General features: G+C 41.6%; 1 protein-coding gene across 2 annotated transcripts; it reads right to left on the bottom strand.

The window, feature by feature from the left end:
- Positions 1-121: 121 nt before the first annotated feature.
- LOC115166278 (immunoglobulin superfamily member 21) lies at positions 122-18,284 on the bottom strand. Of its 2 annotated transcripts, none has more exons than XM_029720124.1 (10): positions 17,918-18,284; positions 14,255-14,367; positions 13,658-13,779; positions 13,374-13,492; positions 12,890-13,005; positions 5,126-5,666; positions 1,156-1,256; positions 592-784; positions 462-500; positions 122-361 (listed from the first exon to the last, which is right to left on the bottom strand). In XM_029720124.1, exons 1-10 carry the CDS (start codon positions 17,970-17,972, stop codon positions 282-284), a joined length of 1,479 nt encoding a protein of 492 aa, XP_029575984.1. In that variant the 5' UTR covers positions 17,973-18,284; the 3' UTR covers positions 122-281. The 2 variants fall into 2 exon arrangements, with proteins under 2 accessions (XP_029575984.1, XP_029575985.1); XM_029720125.1 differs by having other exon boundaries at positions 122-358.
- Between the last annotated feature and the right edge of the window lie 962 nt (positions 18,285-19,246).

Below are 19,246 nucleotides of genomic sequence, written 5' to 3'. Positions count from 1 at the left end.
TGTATATAGACTTTTTGTTTTCTTTTGTTCTACTGTATTATTGACTGTATGTTTTGTTTATTCCATGTGTAACTCTGTGTTGTTGTATGTGTCAAACTGCTATGCTTTATTTTGGCCAGGTCGCAGTTGCAAATGAGAACTTGTTCCCAACTAGCCTACCTGGTTAAATAAAGGTGAAATAAAAAAATAAAATAAATAAACTGCAGATGGGGAAGTGAGTGACAGAGGAGAGGCTCAAGAGACTAGTGAGACTGGAGAAGGGCAGGGGTCCATTTTGCTGTTCACGTCATCTCCCATGTCACGGCTAACATTAACAGCATGGTGGTCAGCTCCAGTGCCTCATTGCAATAGGCTGCATCTGCTAATAGAAATAAATAAGTGTTACTTCATCTTTAGTAGAATGACTTACGTTGACCTTGCAAAGAATTGAGTTTCCTTTTGTCCATTCCCTCTATGCATACCAACAAAATGTTGTCTCCCCTTCTTAAGTCTGGGGTTTTCTGTAAAAACAGAGAAAATAAAGTAAGTCATATGGATGAGGAGAGGGGGTAACTTGACATAGAGAACCCTTGACATAGAGAACACACACACCAAACACGATGAGCCGCGTGTGTGTGTCAGTGGATCCCAGAGGGTTCTGGGCAGTGCATCGGAACATGGAGCCGTTGAGCTCGGCTGGTACTCTCTCAAGCACCAGCTCCCTCCCATTATGGTCCTCTCTCCCGTCCAGCAAATGACCTCCCACCCTGGTCCAGGTGAACAGCGGCTCGGGGAACACCATATTCTGAAGAGTGCATGGGGGAAAGCATCCTTTGTAAATAATGTGTGCATGAGATTGACTACATTACAGCCGGACTGCACATAATCACTGATGCACAAATCACCTTGCATCCCAAATAATTACTCTGTGATCAAGATTATCGATTATGTGCCTTGCCAGCTCGCCATACTCAAACTGATCCCATCAAACACGCTGAATGACTTTCATCCAAATGTATCTACCAGTTAGCTGTATTCTATAGTCATAGAGCGACACCTGTTGGTGAAGTGTTATATATTTGAAGAAGATTCGCTTTCAATGATTGTGATATGTGGTTCTTTCCTACTACAGTTGAATGCACTTATTGGTGCAAATAGCACTTCTCATGTACTCACCCCCGTGGAAGAGATCTGGAGGCCCTGAACTGTAATGCGGACAGTGTCTCCTACTTTAGCCTTACCAGGCGACATGGAGAGTTTGGGGCCCCTGGGAGCAGCTAAAGGGAAATATAATACAAACAATCAATGTTCAATATTTTTTTTATCTGATCTAATCCTTAATATTTTAACAAAATTGTCACATTTACATTTTGGTCATTTAGCAGACATTCTTATCCACAGTGGCTTACAGTCACTGCAGTCAGTAACAAATCACTTTTATTTTTTTCCCTTATTTGTCAGAAACGATTTACAAAAGAATAAATGCAGCAAGTCATCTATACTGAACAAAAATATAAATGCAAGATGCAACAATTTCAACGAGTTACAGTTCATATAAGGAAATAAATAAATTAGGCCCTAATCTATGGATTTCATGACTGGGCAAGGGCACAGCCATGGGTGGGCCTGGGAGGGCATAGGCCCACCTACTTGGGAGACAGGCCCAGCAAATCAAAATGACTTTTTCCACACAAAAGGGCTTTATTACAGACAGAAATACTCCTCAGCTTTATCAGCTGTCGGGGTGGCTGGTCTTAGACGATTCCGCAGGTGAAGAAGCCGGATGTGGAGGTCCTGGGCTGGCGTGGTTACACGTGGTCTGTGGTTGTGAGGCCGGTTGGACGTACTGCCAAATTCTCTGAAATTACGTTGGAGGTGGCTTATGGTGGAGAAATTAACATTCAATTCTCTGACAACAGCTCTGGTGTACATTCTTGAAGTCAGCATGCCAATTGCGAGCACCCTCAAAACGTGAGACCTCTGAGGCATTATGTTGTGTGACAAAACTGCACATTTTAGAGTGGCCTTTCAATGCACCCAGCACAAGGTGCACTTGTGTAATGATCATGCTGTTTAACTTTTTAAGGCTAGGGGGCAGTATTCGGGAAGTTTGGATGACTGAGGTGCCCAAAGTAAACTGCATGTTACTCAGGCCCAGAAGCTAGGATATGCACATGGTAGTATTGGATAGAAAACCCTCAAAAGTTTCTAAAACTGTTAGAATAATGTCTGTGAGTATAACAGAACTGATTTGGCAGGCGAAACCCCAAGGACCATCCATCCAGGAAACATTATTTTTGAGGTCATTGGACTTTTCAATGCTTTTCTATGGGAAAGCCTAATTATTAGGACCCAGATTGCAGTTCCTATGGCTTCCACTAGATGTCAACAGTCTTTAAGTATTCATATTCTTTCTAAGTGTCACTCAGCAGGACTCTAGTCTTTTGGTGAGTGTGAATGAGTGTGCACTCCTCGTTGTTTTTCTCCGGTATTGAAAACAGTTTATTCCATCTTAAATTGTATCGATTATTTACATATTAGGGTACCTGAGGTTGGATTAGAAACGTTGTTTGAAATGTTTGGACCAAGTTTACAGGTAACTTTTTAGATTCCTTTGTAGGCATGTTGGGCGAGTTGGAACAGGTGTATTTCTGAATCAAACGCGCCAAATAAACAGACATTTTTGGGATATAAAGAAGGACTTTATCGAACAAAATGACCATTCATTGTGTAACTGGGACCTTTGGGATTGCAAAAAGATGAAGTTCTTCAAAGGTAAGCGATTTATTTTATCATCAAAAGGGATTTATTTTATCGCTATTTCTGACTTTCACAATGCATCTGCTTGGTTGGAAAATGTTTTTAATGCTTTTGTATGCGGGGCACTGTCCTCAGATAATCGCATGCTATGCTTTCGCTGTAAAGCCTTTTTAAAATCTGATAAAGTGGCTGGATTAACAAGAAGTTAAGCTTTTAAATTATGTAAGACACTTGTATCTTCATGAATGTTTAATATTACGAATGTATTATTTTTGAATTTGCGCCCTGCAATTTCACCGGATGTTGTCGAGGTGTGTCGCAAGCGGCACGTCTAGCCCAAAGTTAATCAGCTTTTTGATATGCCACACCTGTCAGGTGGATGAATTATCTTGGCCAAGGAGAAATGCTCACTAACAGGGATGTAGGCAAATTTGTGCACAAAATTTGAGAGAAATAAGCTTTATGTGCATATGGAACATTTTGAGGATATTTTATTTCAGCTTATGAAACATGTGACACTTTACATGTATTTTTGTTCAGTATATATTCTCTGTATACCGTGCACAAAGCTTTCAGCCTATGAGTCCATTTTGTATATGAGCATGACAGTCTTGGAATAGCTGTTTTTGATGATGAAAAACCTCCACTATATCTAGTAATCCACTCATACTTACTGATATGAGGTTTGCCATGCATTCATCATAAACTGATGCCCGTGGCTGTACTGCATACAGAACATAGTGTGGGCAGGTGTGTGTGTGTGTGCTTATGTGATTACATATGTAACGGTGTAAAAAAATAGCTGATCTGCAGTGAGATTTCTAATACGTTTCTAAGGAGAACTAATGGATGCTCTGAACAAATACTCCATTAAGGATCATCCTCATTACGTGAGTCACTGCCTCTAAATAGTCGCTGGCTGCTGCTGGATCCTGAGCTAAAGCATATGAGTACTGTATATTCCTGTAGTTAGCTGATGCTTTGGGCTGGGAAGTGATTGTTTTCTGCCATTACTGAATGCATTATCTCTGAGTAGGGTTGTGTGTGTATATATATATATATATATATATACTGTATATATATATATATATATAACCTTTATTTATCTGGGCAAGTCAGTTAAGAACAAATTCTTATTTACAATGACGGCCTACCCCGGCCAAACCCTAACCCGGACGGCGCTGGGCCAATTGTGCGCCGCCCTATGGGACTCCCAATCACGGCCGTCCGTTGTGATATAGCCTGGAATCGAATTGCGCCACTCGGGAGCCATATTCCCTACATTTTTAGTTTTCAGATGCCATATTCTCTAAATTCAGAGTTTTCAGACACCATGGACATTTTCCATTAATTCAGGAAAAAATGTAAACCTATAGTGCATTTGAACTTTAACTAATATTTTGGAAATATATTATTTTGGAATATAAACCGGGTGGTTTGAGCCCTGAATGCTGATTGGCTGAAAGCCATGGTATACTACGGGTATGATTAAAAAAAATACTTTTTACTGTTCCAATTACGTTGTTAACCAGTTTATAATAGCAATAAAGCACCTCGGGGGTTTGTGGTATATAGCCAATATACCACTGCTAAGGGCTGTTCTTAACGCGACGCAACGCAGAGTGCCTAGATACAGACCCTGGGCCTTATTGCTTAATTATACCATGGCGTTGTTGAACACTTATTTCTGATTGGCTTGAAGGGCATTCTAGAGTGTGCATTATTTCCCTACACAGTATATTTGCACCGTATAATTCAATGGCAATAGTTCATTCTTACATGTTCTACAGTGGGCTCCAAAATTACTGGTAATGCATGTGTGTTCCCTCATTTTTATACCCTAGTGAAACAGGAAGGGATGTAATGGCTCAATATAGTTCCTTAAGACTTAGATAAACTTAACTAAGTGGAATTTAATTTGTGGTTTAATTTTGGTAAATGTTATTTACAATAATCTTTAAGGGTGCCAATAATTGTGAAACCTTGATTTGGAGGACACAGATTTTTAATTAAATCAATAAATTATTTTGATTGGTTCCATTGAAACATTAATAAAGTACAGTATTTCTCACATGTTGGTATTTTGAGTTTATCTCTCTAATTATATTGTTTATATTTTTTAAAGTATTGTTTGTGCATTGCCAGTCAAGGGTGCCAGTAATTTTGGAGCCCACTGTATATTTGAGCTGCTTTTGAAAGCAAAAGTCGAATTGAAAGCATTGGTATTGTTGAATTAGATTTTCATAATGGCAAGCTAGGACAGATGATTTGATTAGTTAAACTCGCAAGTCTGTTTGTTTGGTTACCACGGTAACTACTGTAGCTGTCTAGCATGGTATCTGAGGAAGGTAAAAAGTGGAAGGGCATGCTCTGGTCTGGTACCCACACAGAGTGACCTCAGCCTGCATTGGCATGGACAGAGCTGGATGCTTGACCTCGCAGCTGAACAGGGCGTCGTTGTCCAGTTGGGGGTTGAGGCTCCAGGTGAGCATGGCTCTGACCTCCATGGTGCCATCGCTGGAGACCTGCCGCCTGTGCTGGAAGTAGTAGAGCGGGTCTGTGCTCTGCACCCAGCGGGGGAACTCCCGGCTTACCACCGTCTCTGGGATCACCTCCGTGGTGGTGGGGCTGGGCTCAGACCCCTCCACATCGCCAGGCTCCCCCAGGGCCCCTGGTTCCTCCCCGGCCCCTCCTGTCTTCCCTGTCCCTCTGGTCCCAGGGGTGTCATGGTCCAGACGGGGGGGCTTCCCCTGGTCCTGGTCCAGCAGGGAGAGGGACTTCTTCAGCTTGGTGTCATCCAGATCTCTGCTGATCAGGGGCCTAGAGCCCCGTAGACCTGCCAGGCCCCTTCCCTGGGACTGGCCCCCACCACCCTCCATAATAGAGGGGAACACCTCGATCAGCTCGCTGTCACGCTTGAAGTACACCTGAGAAGAGAACGACATCATAAGAGCCCGTAACAACCAAGAACACTAATCATTTCAACAGTGCAGTGAGTGTTCTTACTTCAAAATATATTCTAGTAGGAGTACTTTTGGGTAGTTTGCATGTGGGTAGCCGAGGAACTCTCAACTCTTCTTTTATATCGAGGCGGAGTTGAGTTTTGATAACTGGTCACGGGATTTGCTAGCAACAACATTGATCCACCATAAGTCGATTCTTGTAAAAATGTCAATTATGAAAACGCTTACCTGTACCTATGTTCATCCTTTAAAACTGCGGCCCTTTTGCGGGGTCCTGAAATTCAAACTTTTAATAAAAACATTTAGCAAATACAACCATCAACTTTTTCCTCATTGCTCGTACTACTTAAACTGAGATTAAATTAGATCTGTGCTATCCAGTATCCTTGGGAAGTCCCTACCCCATTGAAGTTGACATTTTAAGTGGTTAAGGTAAGAGTTTAGGTTAGGGTTAGGTAAGGTTATGGTTACGGTTAAGGTAAGGTTAGGATGTCCCAAGGAGCCACATGCAATGAGGACATTTTTATTTATATTAACAAACAAATATCAACAAACAAAAGAGGAATAGTCACATGCAAACAAGCATACATACAAACGTTTTACAATGTCACAAGCATACATAAACTTTTTACATGGCCAGGAATCCTAAACAAAGAAATCGTGTTCATAAATACAAGTTTTAATTGCCTTTTAGTTTTCCATTTTAGTTAAGTAGTGCCATATTGTTTAAATTCATTTATAAAGTAAAAAAAACGAATATTTTGAATTAGCTTATTTGCATGTGTGAGTATTAAATCTACCTAATATTATTAGCAGTTGAATTTATCAACGTCAGAATTTCTTAAATATATTATATCAAAACCATTAAATTGTACAAACGGACATGTTTTCTTTGTAACAAAGTTCTTTATGTCAATCCCAAAAGATCTAGTATAACTACAGTTAAAGAACAAATAAAAAATTGTATCCTTCCTCATGTCATAGTCGTGTGTGTAGGTGGCAGGGAAGTCAGGCGCAGGAGAAACCAATTTGGTTAAACTGGAGTAGTTTTATTAACAAAAAACGAACTCCAAAACCAACATACAAAAATAACATGGGTAAAAATAACCCGTCGCACACCGATACAAAATACACGAGTACATAACATACAAACAATCACTACTAATGTGTCAGCCATGCATAAAACCATATTGTTCTTCATCAATTATATGATGTAAGCCATGTTTCAACCTCTTAGCAAATACATTGACAAATAACTTTACATCATTATTCAACAGGCTAATCCTTATTAGGTTTGGGAATCAAAGTAATTACACTGTGCTTTAAGGAAGCCGGTAACTCCCCTTTTTCTTGGAACATAGCACAAATGAAAGAAATCAATCGATCATTGAATGTTTTATAGAACTTGCTTGTTAAACCATACTTTCCAGAGGATCTATTGTCCTTATGGCTTTAAAATACAATATTTTATCTCAATTTTGATAACTAATCATCACAAATATCCCTGAAATCGTGATCTATCTTCTGAGCAGTGTTTGCTACATTGTCTAAGAAAGAATCCATATTGGAAGTTGACTGGGCTGATGTATAAATATTCTGATAAAACTGGGCAACAAACTGAGAGATTTCTTTTGGATTTTCATTGGGAGAATTATTGATCATTCATTTACATACGGAAGACATTTCGCCTGCGCTTTTTTCTAAATGAATGAAATATTTTGCATTTTTCTCTCCCTCTTTCATCCATTTTTGATCTTACAAACGCTCCCTGGGCCTTTTCCTCGTAGATACAGAAACTGCATTAGCTCCAGTAATTCCTGATTAGTTAGACCATTTTTGTCTTGATCTTACAAACGCTCCCCGGGCCTTTTCCTCGTAGATACAGAAACTGCATTAGCTCCAGTAATTCCTGATTAGTTAGATCATTTTTGTCTTGATCTTACAAACGCTCCCCGGGCCTTTTCCTCGTAGATACAGAAACTGCATTAGCTCCAGTAATTCCTGATTAGTTAGATCATTTTTGTCTTGATCTTACAAACGCTCCCCGGGCCTTTTCCTCGTAGATACAGAAACTGCATTAGCTCCAGTAATTCCTGATTAGTTAGATCATTTTTGTCTTGATCTTACAAACGCTCCCCGGGCCTTTTCCTCGTAGATACAGAAACTGCATTTGCTCCAGTAATTCCTGATTAGTTAGATCATTTTTGTCTTGATCTTACAAACGCTCCCCGGGCCTTTTCCTCGTAGATACAGAAACTGCATTAGCTCCAGTAATTCCTGATTAGTTAGATCATTTTTGTCTTGATCTTACAAACGCTCCCCGGGCCTTTTCCTCGTAGATACAGAAACTGCATTAGCTCCAGTAATTCCTGATTAGTTAGATCATTTTTGTCTTGATCTTACAAACGCTCCCCGGGCCTTTTCCTCGTAGATACAGAAACTGCATTAGCTCCAGTAATTCCTGATTAGTTAGATCATTTTTGTCTTGATCTTACAAACGCTCCCCGGGCCTTTTCCTCGTAGATACAGAAACTGCATTAGCTCCAGTAATTCCTGATTAGTTAGATCATTTTTGTCTTGATCTTACAAACGCTCCCCGGGCCTTTTCCTCGTAGATACAGAAACTGCATTAGCTCCAGTAATTCCTGATTAGTTAGACCATTTTTGTTGTTGTAGTATAATCCATTATTCCTCTTTCTCTCTCTTGTCACAAGTCATTTCTTTCCCCATTGAAAAAGCCAAAACCCTTATATCAAAATTCATCAGTTCCCAGTAACTTCCAAACGTATTCATAACACACTCATGGTTCTAATATCTAATACTAATCAAATGTTATTAGTCACATGCGCCCAATACAACCTTACAGTGAAATGCTTACTTACGAGCCCCTAACCAACAATGCAGTTTAAAAAAAAATACGGATAAGAATAAGAGATAAAAGTAACACGTAATTAAAGAGCAGCAGTAAAATAACAATAGCGAGACTATATACAAGGGAGTACCGATACAGAGTCAATGTGCGGGGGCACCGGTTAGTTGAGGTAGGATGTACATGTAGGTAGAGTTATTAAAGTGACTATGCATAGATGACAACAGAGAGTAGCAGCGGTGTAAAGACGGGGTGAGAGTGGGTGGAGCACTGCAAATAGTCTGGGTAGCCATTTGGCTAGATGTTCAGGAGTCTTATGGCTTGAGGGTAGAAGCTGTTTAGAAGCCTTTTGGACCTAGACTTGGCGCTCCGGTACCGCTTGCCGTGCGGTGGCAGAGAGAACAGTCTATGACTAGGGTTGCTGGAGTCTTGGACAATTTTAGGGCCTTCCTCTGACACCGCCTGGTATAGAGGTCCGGGGTGGCAGAAAGCTTGGCCCCAGTGATGTACTGGGCCGTTCGCACTACCCTCTGTAGTGCCTTGCAGTCGGAGGCTGAGAAGTTGCCATACCAGGTAGTGATGCAACCAGTCAGGATGCTCTCAATGGTGCAGCTGTAGAACCTATTAAGGATCTGAGGACCCAGGCCAAATCTTTTCAGTCTCCTGAGGGGGAATCGGTATTGTCCTGCCCTCTTCACGACTGTCTTGGTGTGCTTGGACCATGTTAGTTTGTTGGTGATGTGGACACCAAGGAACTTGAAGCTCTCAACCTGCTTCACTGCAGCCCTGTCAATGAGAATGGGGGCGTGCTAGGTCCTCTTTTTCCTGTAGTCCACAATTATCTCCTTTGTCTTGATCACATTGAGAGAGAGGTTGTTGTCCTGGCACCACACGGCCAGGTCTCTGACCTCCTCCCTATAGGCTATCTCGTTATTGTCGGTGATCAGGCCTAACACTGTTGTGTCATCGTCAAATTTACTGATGGTGTTGGAGTCGTGCCTGGCCATGCAGTCATGAGTGAACAGGGAGTACAGGAGGGGACTGAGCGCGCACCCCTGAGGGGCCCCCGTGTTGAGGATCAGCGTGGCGGATGTGTTGTTATCTACCCTTACCACCTGGGGGAGGCCCGTCAGGAAGTCCAGGATCCAGTTGCAGAGGGAAGTGTTTAGTCCCAGGGTCCTTAGTGGGAAAGGGCATTGTGGAGTGCAATAGAGATTGCATCATCTGTGGATCTGTTGGGGCGGCATGCAAATTGGAGTGGGTCTAGGGTTTCTGGGATGATGGTGTTGATGTGAGCCATGACCAGCCTTTCAAAATACTTCATGGCTACAGACGTGAGTGCTACGGGTCGGTAGTCATTTAGGCAGGTTACCTTAGTGCTCTTAGGCACAGGGACTATGGTGGTCTGCTTGAAACATGTTGGTATTACAGACTCAGACAGGGAGAGGTTGAAAATGTCAGTGAAGACAATTGCCAGTTGGTTTGCGCAAGCTCGCAGTACACATCCTGGTAATCCGTCTGGACCTACGGCCTTGTGAATGTTGACCTGTTTAAAGGTCTTACTGACATCGGCTGCGGAGAGCGTGATCACACAGTCTTCTGGAACAGCTGGTGCTCTCATTCATGTTTCAGTGTTATTTGTCTCGAAGTGAGCATATAAGTAGTTTAGCTCGTCTGGTAGGCTCGTGTCACTGGGCAGTTTTCGGCTGTGCTTCCCTTTGTAGTCGGTAATGGTTTGCAAACCCTGCCACATCCGACGAGCGTTAGAGCCGGTGTAGTACGACTCGATCTTAATCCTGTATTGACGCTTTGCCTGTTTGATGGTTGGTTGGAGGGCATAGCGGGATTTCTTATAAACTTCTGGGTTAGAGTCCCACTCCTTGAAAGCGGCATCTCTAGCCTTTAGCTCAGTGCGGATGCTGCCTGTAATCAATGGCTTCTGGTTGGGGTATGTACGTACGGTCACTGTGGGGACAACGTCATCGATGCACTTGTTGATGAAGCCAATGACTGATGTGGCGTACTCCTCAATGCCATCGGAGTAATCCCGGAACATATTCTAGTCTGTGCTAGCAAAACAGTCCTGTAGCTCAGCATCTGCTTCCTCTGACCACTTTTTATTGATCTAGTCACTGGTGCTTCCTGCTTTAATTTTTTCTTGTAAGCAGGAATCAGGAGAATAAAAGTATGCTTTGTATGCATCTCTGTGTGTAGTGTAAAGGTGGGCCAGAGTTATTTTTCCTCTGGTTGCACATTTAACATGTTGATAGAAATTTGGTAAAAAATATTTAAGTTTCCCTGCAATAAAGTCCCCGGCTACTAGGAGCGCCGCATCTGGGTGAGTGTTTTCGTGTTTGCTTATGGCGGAATACAGCTCATTCAATGCTGTCTTAGTGCCAGCGTCTGACTGTGGTGATATTTAAACAGCTACAAAGAATACAGATGAAAACTCTCTTGGTAGGTAGTGTGGTCTACAGCTTATCATGAGATACTCTACCCCAGGCGAGCAATAGCTCTAGACCTCCTTAGATATCGTGCACCAGCTGTTGTTTACAAAAGTACATAGACTGCCGCCCCTTGTCTTACCAGATGCCGCTGTTCTATCCTGCCGGTACATTGTATAACCATCCAGCTGTATGTTGATATTGTTGCCGTTCAGCCACGACTCCATGAAGCATAAGATGTCATTCATTTTTAATGTCCCGTTGGTAGTTTAATCTTCTGCGTAACTCGTCAATTTTATTCTCCAAAGATTGCACGTTTGATAGCATAATTGGAGGGAAGTGGGGGTTTATTCGATCGCCTACGAATTCTCAGAAGGCAGCCCGACCTTCGGCCTCTCTTTCTCCACCTTCTCTTCACGCAGATCACAGGGATCAGGGCCTGTTCCCGAGGAAGCAGTATAACCTTTGCGTCGGGCTCGTCGGAGTCATGAAAGGAAAAAAAGGACCTTGGTGAGTAATCACAGTCCTGATGTTTAGAAGTTATTTTCGGTCATAAGAGACGGTAGCGGCAACATTATGTACAAAATAAGTAAAAAAATATGTTACAAACAACGCAAATAAACGAACAAAAAGCACAATTTGCTGGGGGCACGTAAAACGTCTGCCTTCTTCTCCAGCGCCATCTGGGGAAGTAAATACTCTGAAGCAGCAGTACACAACACTGAAAATGCAGGTTGCAAAGCTGCAACAACCTTCCGCTCGGCCTCTGGGACTGTTGACCTGCAAATGTCCTTCACCTTTGCTTTTATGTTCTCTTTTTGCGATTCCATAAATTTGAAGATTCCATCTCTGACTGTACCGGTCAGTCTCGTTAACCTTTGACTCTATTTCTGTGAATTTCTTCTGCTGCTTTGCAACCTGAGTTTTCAGTGTTGCGTACTGCTGCTTCAGAGTATTTACTTCCTCAGCATGGTAATCAATCGCTTTCTTCAGGTTAACGATGGTGACAGTGTTCTTTTTCACAAAGTCCATGATGTCATCTGTGCTCTATTTGATGTTAACCGTGAGGATGCGGACAATGTTGTCCTGTAGCTGGCTCATTGATGATGGTTCACTTCTCTGCCTCTTTGGAAGTTGCTCCTTGGTTGGGGTATTCGGGTATGAATCACATTCACCCCCCTTTTCTACACTACAACCCTATGAATGCGTTTCAGCAATGCCTTTTTCTCCTTGAAAGTCGCAACATCCATTATCTCAGGAACAATTTGGTTATGTCCTGACTCCATGCTGCTAGCTGAAACTTTTCGATAACTACAGTAGCTAACTTGTTCGTTGGAAATCGTCAAAATATTTAAATGGCTTGATTAATTAAACTTATTCAAAATAGCTACACTGTATGGCTATATATATTTATTTAGTTTTGCAACTGCAGTCTACATTTATAAACTTTGTGAGAAACCCTAAAATTGTTCCTCAGCTAGACATTTTACGACCTCCTATGCCACCATCTTGAGCGCCCCCCCAGTTGTAAAGGACAAACATAGTGTAACGACCCTGGGTTTATAAGCGCAGATATCACGCGGATATCGACTCTGCTGCTTGAGCATGCTTTTGTGGCACAGTCGATAGCGCGCTGGACTTCGGGCTAGAAGGTCGAGAGTTCGAGACCTGCTCCCTGCTGTTTCATTACAATAGGTACAAGTAAGTTTTTTCAGAATTTACATTTTTACAAGAATTGACTGATGGTGGCTCAATGTTGTTGCTAGCAAATCGCGGTACCAGTTATCGGTACCAGTTATCAAAACTCAACTCTGCCTCGATATCAGAAGAGAACGGAGTTGAGCGTTCCTCAGCTAGCATGTGGGCAAACTCACCATAGGGGCTGGCTTTCCTCCCATGACGATGCAGATTAGAGTGAAGTTCTGGGCCTCATAGCGATTGAAGGGGGCCGGGCAGTCTGCTGCCACTACAGAGATGGATTTAGGAGGCACTATGGAGGAAAAGAAGGAGCCTGGTACTAAAACGACAAAACCATCCACATATAGGCAAATTTTGTCTAGTATTTTCAGTTACCACCCCCCCCCCCCCCCCCCCACAGTATTTTCCGAAGGGCAACTTAACTAAAACATGTTTTTCATGTCTGTACTTGATGACAGAAAGTAGTCTTCTGTGCATTTCCTACATCTCAACAGTAGAGGGAGGCAGGTGATAAAAATGCTAGTAGCGGTGGTAATGAAAACGACTAAAACGCAAAAGAATCGTGGATGCAGGACAAAGGCTACAAAACCTTCCATCCACAAAATCCTATCCAATACCACATGATCATATTTATATAACATGAATTCTCTTGAATTGTACCCATGACAGTGAGCACAATGGTGCCTGAGGCTAAGACCACCCTGTCTCTAGAGGCTTTGTCGTAGATCCCCACATGGCACTCATATGGTCCATCATCTTCCATCTGCACCTCAGGGAGCCTGGCAACACAACAGCAAACCCAGGAAGATAACACAAGTACAAGATAGGAGTTTTACAGCACTTTTCCATGCACTCAAAGCCTTTATAAGATCAAATACACTTGCAAGTGAAAACACTGACCAATGCTATTTTTCTTGAGGCTGCAGACTACTGGTCAAGCTTACCGGACAGTTGATTGGTAGACCAGGTCTTCTCGTCTGCGTAAATCCTCCATATGGGAGAAGTTGCTGTTGAACATGGCATCGTAGGTGAAGATCTTCTGCTTGGCACTGCCACCCTCTGTCACCTAGAAAGTTAAAGAATACATCACACACCCTGGGCATGTCAATAATAAACAAGCTTTCTATACAAAACTATCAATGCACACAGTTATTGGTTTCCAATTCATGAAGCCCAGAGAGCTTTGAAGCCTCTTCTTTATCAGTTTAGTTAGATATGAATTTCACAGTGGGGAGTTAATGGGAATTTGAAGTGAATTTTCACAAGGAGCTTATAATAAAAATAATAATAATTTAACAAACCTTATCAAACCTAGTAGCTCTTCAGAAGTCAGATAGCTTGTTATGTATTGTATCTAACGCTCTGTCTCTTCTGAACAAAGCTTTGATGCATGTGTCAGCGTTTTAATTGAAGTGTCAATGGAAAACAGTAGATAACAATGTCGGTCTAGTCAAAAGCATCTCATGGAAGTAAACACAAGATATGTGCTGTTGCAAACAACCATACGGTTCATTCAGGGAAACCAAGGCAACCCTACTCACCCGAAACCACACAATCTCTCGCAGGTTGCCATCTGTCCTGAAATTGCACTTGAGTGTCACCGTGTCTCCAATGACAATGGGAGGGAGGGACTCAAGAGTGACCGTTAAATAGCCTGTGATTCAAAGACAATAAGTAAAATATCTGTTACACACATTTCTCCCCACAATGTATAGTCCACTCCCTTCTATGAAACCCATAGCATAGACCAGCGCAAACATGCTATAGGCATTCGTTAGACATAGAATAGAACAACTTTATGATTCCTAATGGCAAAATCTAAGATTGTTACTATACTTCTCAAATGACCATACCTCCCTCTCTCTGTAGCATTGGGAATCAAACCTTACTGGCTAGCCGTAATGGATTATTAATAGTGCATTATCAAGGTTATGTGGCCAAAGCATCATCTATTTTGTCTCATGAGGACAATTACAGGTTGGGATAGCAATATAATGTACACACTTTTTTCCCCTTCACTTTAATGATTCATTATTGGCTTGTTCATTCATTAATTGCAGTGCTGATTTACACACATTTTCAGAAATGTGTCTTCACATGGTATTAACATGTTTATCTTATCCGTCCACTGTGTCCGCATTGTGACCACATTTCATGGTCCCTCCCTGTATGCAAATTATTTCACAGCTTTTCTTTCAAAATATAATTTATTTGAAGACATATTGTCAATGGTAACACCTGTCAATGATTTTATAGGGCTATTGATGATGATTTAAATGGTTTCACTGTCCAGATCTGTCTACACTTGTAAGATATCCAGACACAATGCGTGCCTGACTACCTCCGGAGGTGGTCAGGAAGATCAGATCATAATGCGTCTCTTAATCATCTACACCTGTCTAAAACGGTTGGCACAATCAGAATGTGGACAAGAGAGGGGACAAAGGATGCATGTTAAAAGCTGTGGCAACACTAGTGCATGTTGATGGTACTATTTTTCTTCCATTGGTGTGGTCTTAGTGTGTGCTAAGTGCTGTGGCTCTGTCGGGGTAAAAAGGACAGAATGATGAATTAAAAGCCAACCTGTCTCCTAAACAAGTCAAGAGAGGATATAGTGCTTAGAAGCACTAATCTCTATCTCTATCCTGCACAGGCATCTGAGGCCACAGAAACCTAGTAGCGACCTCATTCTCTGAGAATTTATACACTGTAATGAATTATATGTTTTCATTTGCACTTTCATAAGCACATTCTGTGGCAGAAAGAATCTCAACTAGCTTTACATTAAGTAAATATTGTGAGTGTTGTAGGCTGCGTTTAGACAGACAGCACAATTCTGATACTTTTTTCACTAATTGGTCTTTTGACCAATCAGATAATCACTGAAAAAAGATCTGATGTGAAAAGATCTGATGTGATTGGTCAAAAGACCAAATAGGCTGCTTTTACACAGGGAGCCCAATTCAGATTTGTTTTTATCCCACTAATTTGTCCTTTCACATCAGATATTTTTCAGAGCTGATCTGGTTGGTCAAAAGACTAATTAGTGAAGAAAAAAAAAGATCAGAATTGGGCTGCCTGTGTAAATGTAGCCACGGTGTTATATAATAATGCCAGTGTAGCATTCCAGCCCCTCCCTCCCACCTTGGCCTCTACACCCTGACATCATGGTGGATTATTTTTCACCATGTTTTTTCCCGCTAATCCCCCAGCTTTTCATCTACAGACCCAGCCATTCGGCACATCGCTCTGCGTCCTGCTCCAGATACTACATGGATGGGAGGAGAGGGCTGGAGGGTCTTGTGCTACACATTAAAAACATAAAAAAATAAACAGCAGCTCCTTGGAGCAAAGAAAGCTGACACTCAACTCTGTAAGCGTGAGTCCTGTAGGTGAAGGCACATTTTATGATGTCCGTCAACATTTCTTAAAGCGGCCATTCCACTAAGAATCTACAATCCAAATCAGGGTCGTATTAGATTATATGGTGATCAGAGAATTAGAGCCTGGCGTTGTTGTGAGTCTTGATTCTTCTGAAAATGGGCTCACTCAAGGCATAATGTGGTTGATCCCTACAAGCATTAACTCAGCTACTGCAAATGGGAAGGGGGGGGTGAATAAAGCACAGACAGAAAGGCAGCAAGGAGATGACTATCTCTCACTTTCTCTCTCCCACTCACAGACCAAGTTGATCTCACGAGCCGCTGGAGGTGGAGTGCCATTCGTCTGGCAAGCAAGACTAAAGACCCAGACACACACACACACACACACACACACACACACACACACACACACACACACACACACACACACACACACACACACACACACACACAGAGATGCTTGAAATAATACATATCCTCAGTGTTTTTGTTGCTGGCATTGTATTAGGGCGTAGAGCCTTGGGGCAGTGCAATTTAATCATTTTAGAGGACAGATTACCTGTAAAATGGGTCAGCCAAACAAACAGCCTTTATCCCTCAGATAATCAATCAAAAATCTGGATTGAGTAACTAGGATTGTGACATCACTGGCAGCAGGCAACTTTCGTTTACATCAAACATGTATTAATATGAGCACTCAATGTACAGACACTGAAGCAAATCTCCTCAAGGACAAAGATCTTCAACTAATCCTTTTGGATGGCTGTCAATGACTTGACACTGTTTGCAGTCAATCCACTCTGTAATGAGTTTCAAATATGTAATCAAAGAACATCTACACCCTATAATCATTGGAAAGTTAATTCTGCAGGGTTTAGAGCTATAGCCTATCACATAAGTATGTGTCTGTCTGCATGTGTGTGTATATATATATATATATATACTGATATATACTGAACAGAAATATAAACGCAACATGCAACAATTTCAAAGATTTCACATGACTGGGCAGGGGTGCAGCCATGGGTGGGTTTTGGAGGGCATAGGCCCACCCACTGGGGAGCCAGGCCCAGCCAATCAACAACAAAAAAATTGACAACAGAAGGGCTTTATTACAGAAAGAAATACTCCTCAGCACCCCCACCAGACCCCCCCCCCTTCAGATAGGAAACCGGATGTGGAGGTCCTGAGCTGGTGTGGTTACATGTGGTCTGTGGTTGTGAGGCTAGTTGGATGTAATGCCAAATTCTCTAAAACAACGTTAGAGGAAGCTTATGGTAAAGAAAATGAACATTACATTCTCTGGCAACAGCTCTGGTGGACATTCTTGCAGTCACCACGGTCCCTCAACTTGAGACATCTGTGGCATTGTGTTGTGTGACAAAACTGCACATTTTAAAGTGACCTTTTATTGTCGCCAGCACAATTGTAATGATCTTGCTGTTTAATCAGCTTCTTGATATGCCGCTACTGTCAGGTGGATGGATTATCTTGGCAAAGGAGAAATGCTCAATAACAGGGATGTAAACACATTTGTGCACAACATTTGAGAGAAATAAGCTTTTTCTGTGTATGGAACATTTCTGGGATTTTTTTATTTCAGTTAATGAAACATGGGACCAGCACTTTACATGTTGCGTTTTATATTTTTGTTCAGAGTATATATATATATATTTATGTATGTGTATCTATATATGTACTGTATGTGGGTATATATATATTTAGGTGAAATAGTCTACTGCATTGAGCTTTAGAAATAAAAGAAAAACGTTTTAGCTAATAAGAACAAAATGCTCCTTAGAGTATAAAAAACAGACTTACCAACTGCTAAATCCAAAATATATACGATGAGACATTGAGAAAAAGCACAACTCATCTTCCCCGTTAGTGTGTGAGGTCAAGTTTACATTCCATCTACTTTTAGGCGAAAAATCACCGATAATGTGTCATCCACCGTGTCTGCGGCACGGGGTCGGGTGCCCTTTCGGAACGCTTCATTCTGCACCGGAATGTAGACCTACTTTTCTGTTTCTGTCAAGCGAGCAGTGTCCTCTTCCCGTTATTAACTCCTGAATAGTCAGAGGATTAAAAAAAGGAACAGATTTGAATGAACTCTCTCAACACACGCCACACGCTTAAGAGCGCGCACACAAGAACAGATAGGCGCGCCAAATCCTATCAGGAGACAGACAGTTGCCCTATGTTAGTGCTATGAAATATAGGCAAAATAGCTCATTATTCATTAGATGATTTATTAGCATGCAATTAAATAAAACGTTGGCTACAGTATAAAATAGGGACATACGATGAGGGGAAAAAGGCACGTAGCCGCTCTGTGTCCAAGATAACAGTATATTAGCTTGTACCTCAACTGCCTCCCCAAAGTCATTCACTGAGTTTGCAAAAATCCCAAATTAGCAAAAATGAAGAGCTTGAAGACAATGAACTATTTATTCCAATAACAACATGACATACTGTAAAACGCACTGTCCAATAAGTACCTTCAAATAAGTTCCTTCAAAAAACAGTGTGTTTATTGAAATGGAAACCAGGACATTTAAAACAATTCTTGCAGAATAAAAGGACAGGACATTATTACACAGAGTATGTTGATCATCAAGTTGATTTATAACAAATTGTATATGTAGAATTCCTTTTCTCCCAAAAGTGGGATACATATCAGTGGTGTGCTGTACATTAAGTTCACTGGTAACACTTTCCATTAATGTACACTGTACCCCTGTCACCAAAAAATCACCAAAAGCGCCCTCTTTGGCCTCATGGGTGGAATTGTATTAATATTTTTCATAATTTCAGAATTAATAAAGCTTATTATAAAAATTAAAAAAACGGACAAATCCAATCTTATGTTCATAACTGTCACTTTTCAATTAATTGTCAATTATCCCTTTTCTAAGAACACGCTTAAAAGATATACAAAGTCATATTGGGTGAGCCTCCTCAAATCACATTTGACAAGACCTCCTGGTCTAGATCTGCCAGACTGAAGCAGCATCTGGTTGGAAGAGTGCATGTTAAGAGTTTAGAGTTCCCTCAGATGGGACTACGACGTGGCCCCAGGGCCTGAAACATGTCAGACAGTTTGAAGCAGCAGCACACCACTCGACTCCATCCAGAGATCCAACCACC

This window comes from Salmo trutta, chromosome 28 (assembly GCF_901001165.1).
Source record: "Salmo trutta chromosome 28, fSalTru1.1, whole genome shotgun sequence".
In the NCBI taxonomy this organism is placed as follows: domain Eukaryota; kingdom Metazoa; phylum Chordata; class Actinopteri; order Salmoniformes; family Salmonidae; genus Salmo; species Salmo trutta.
This window is presented reverse-complemented; position numbering and strand designations above follow the sequence as displayed.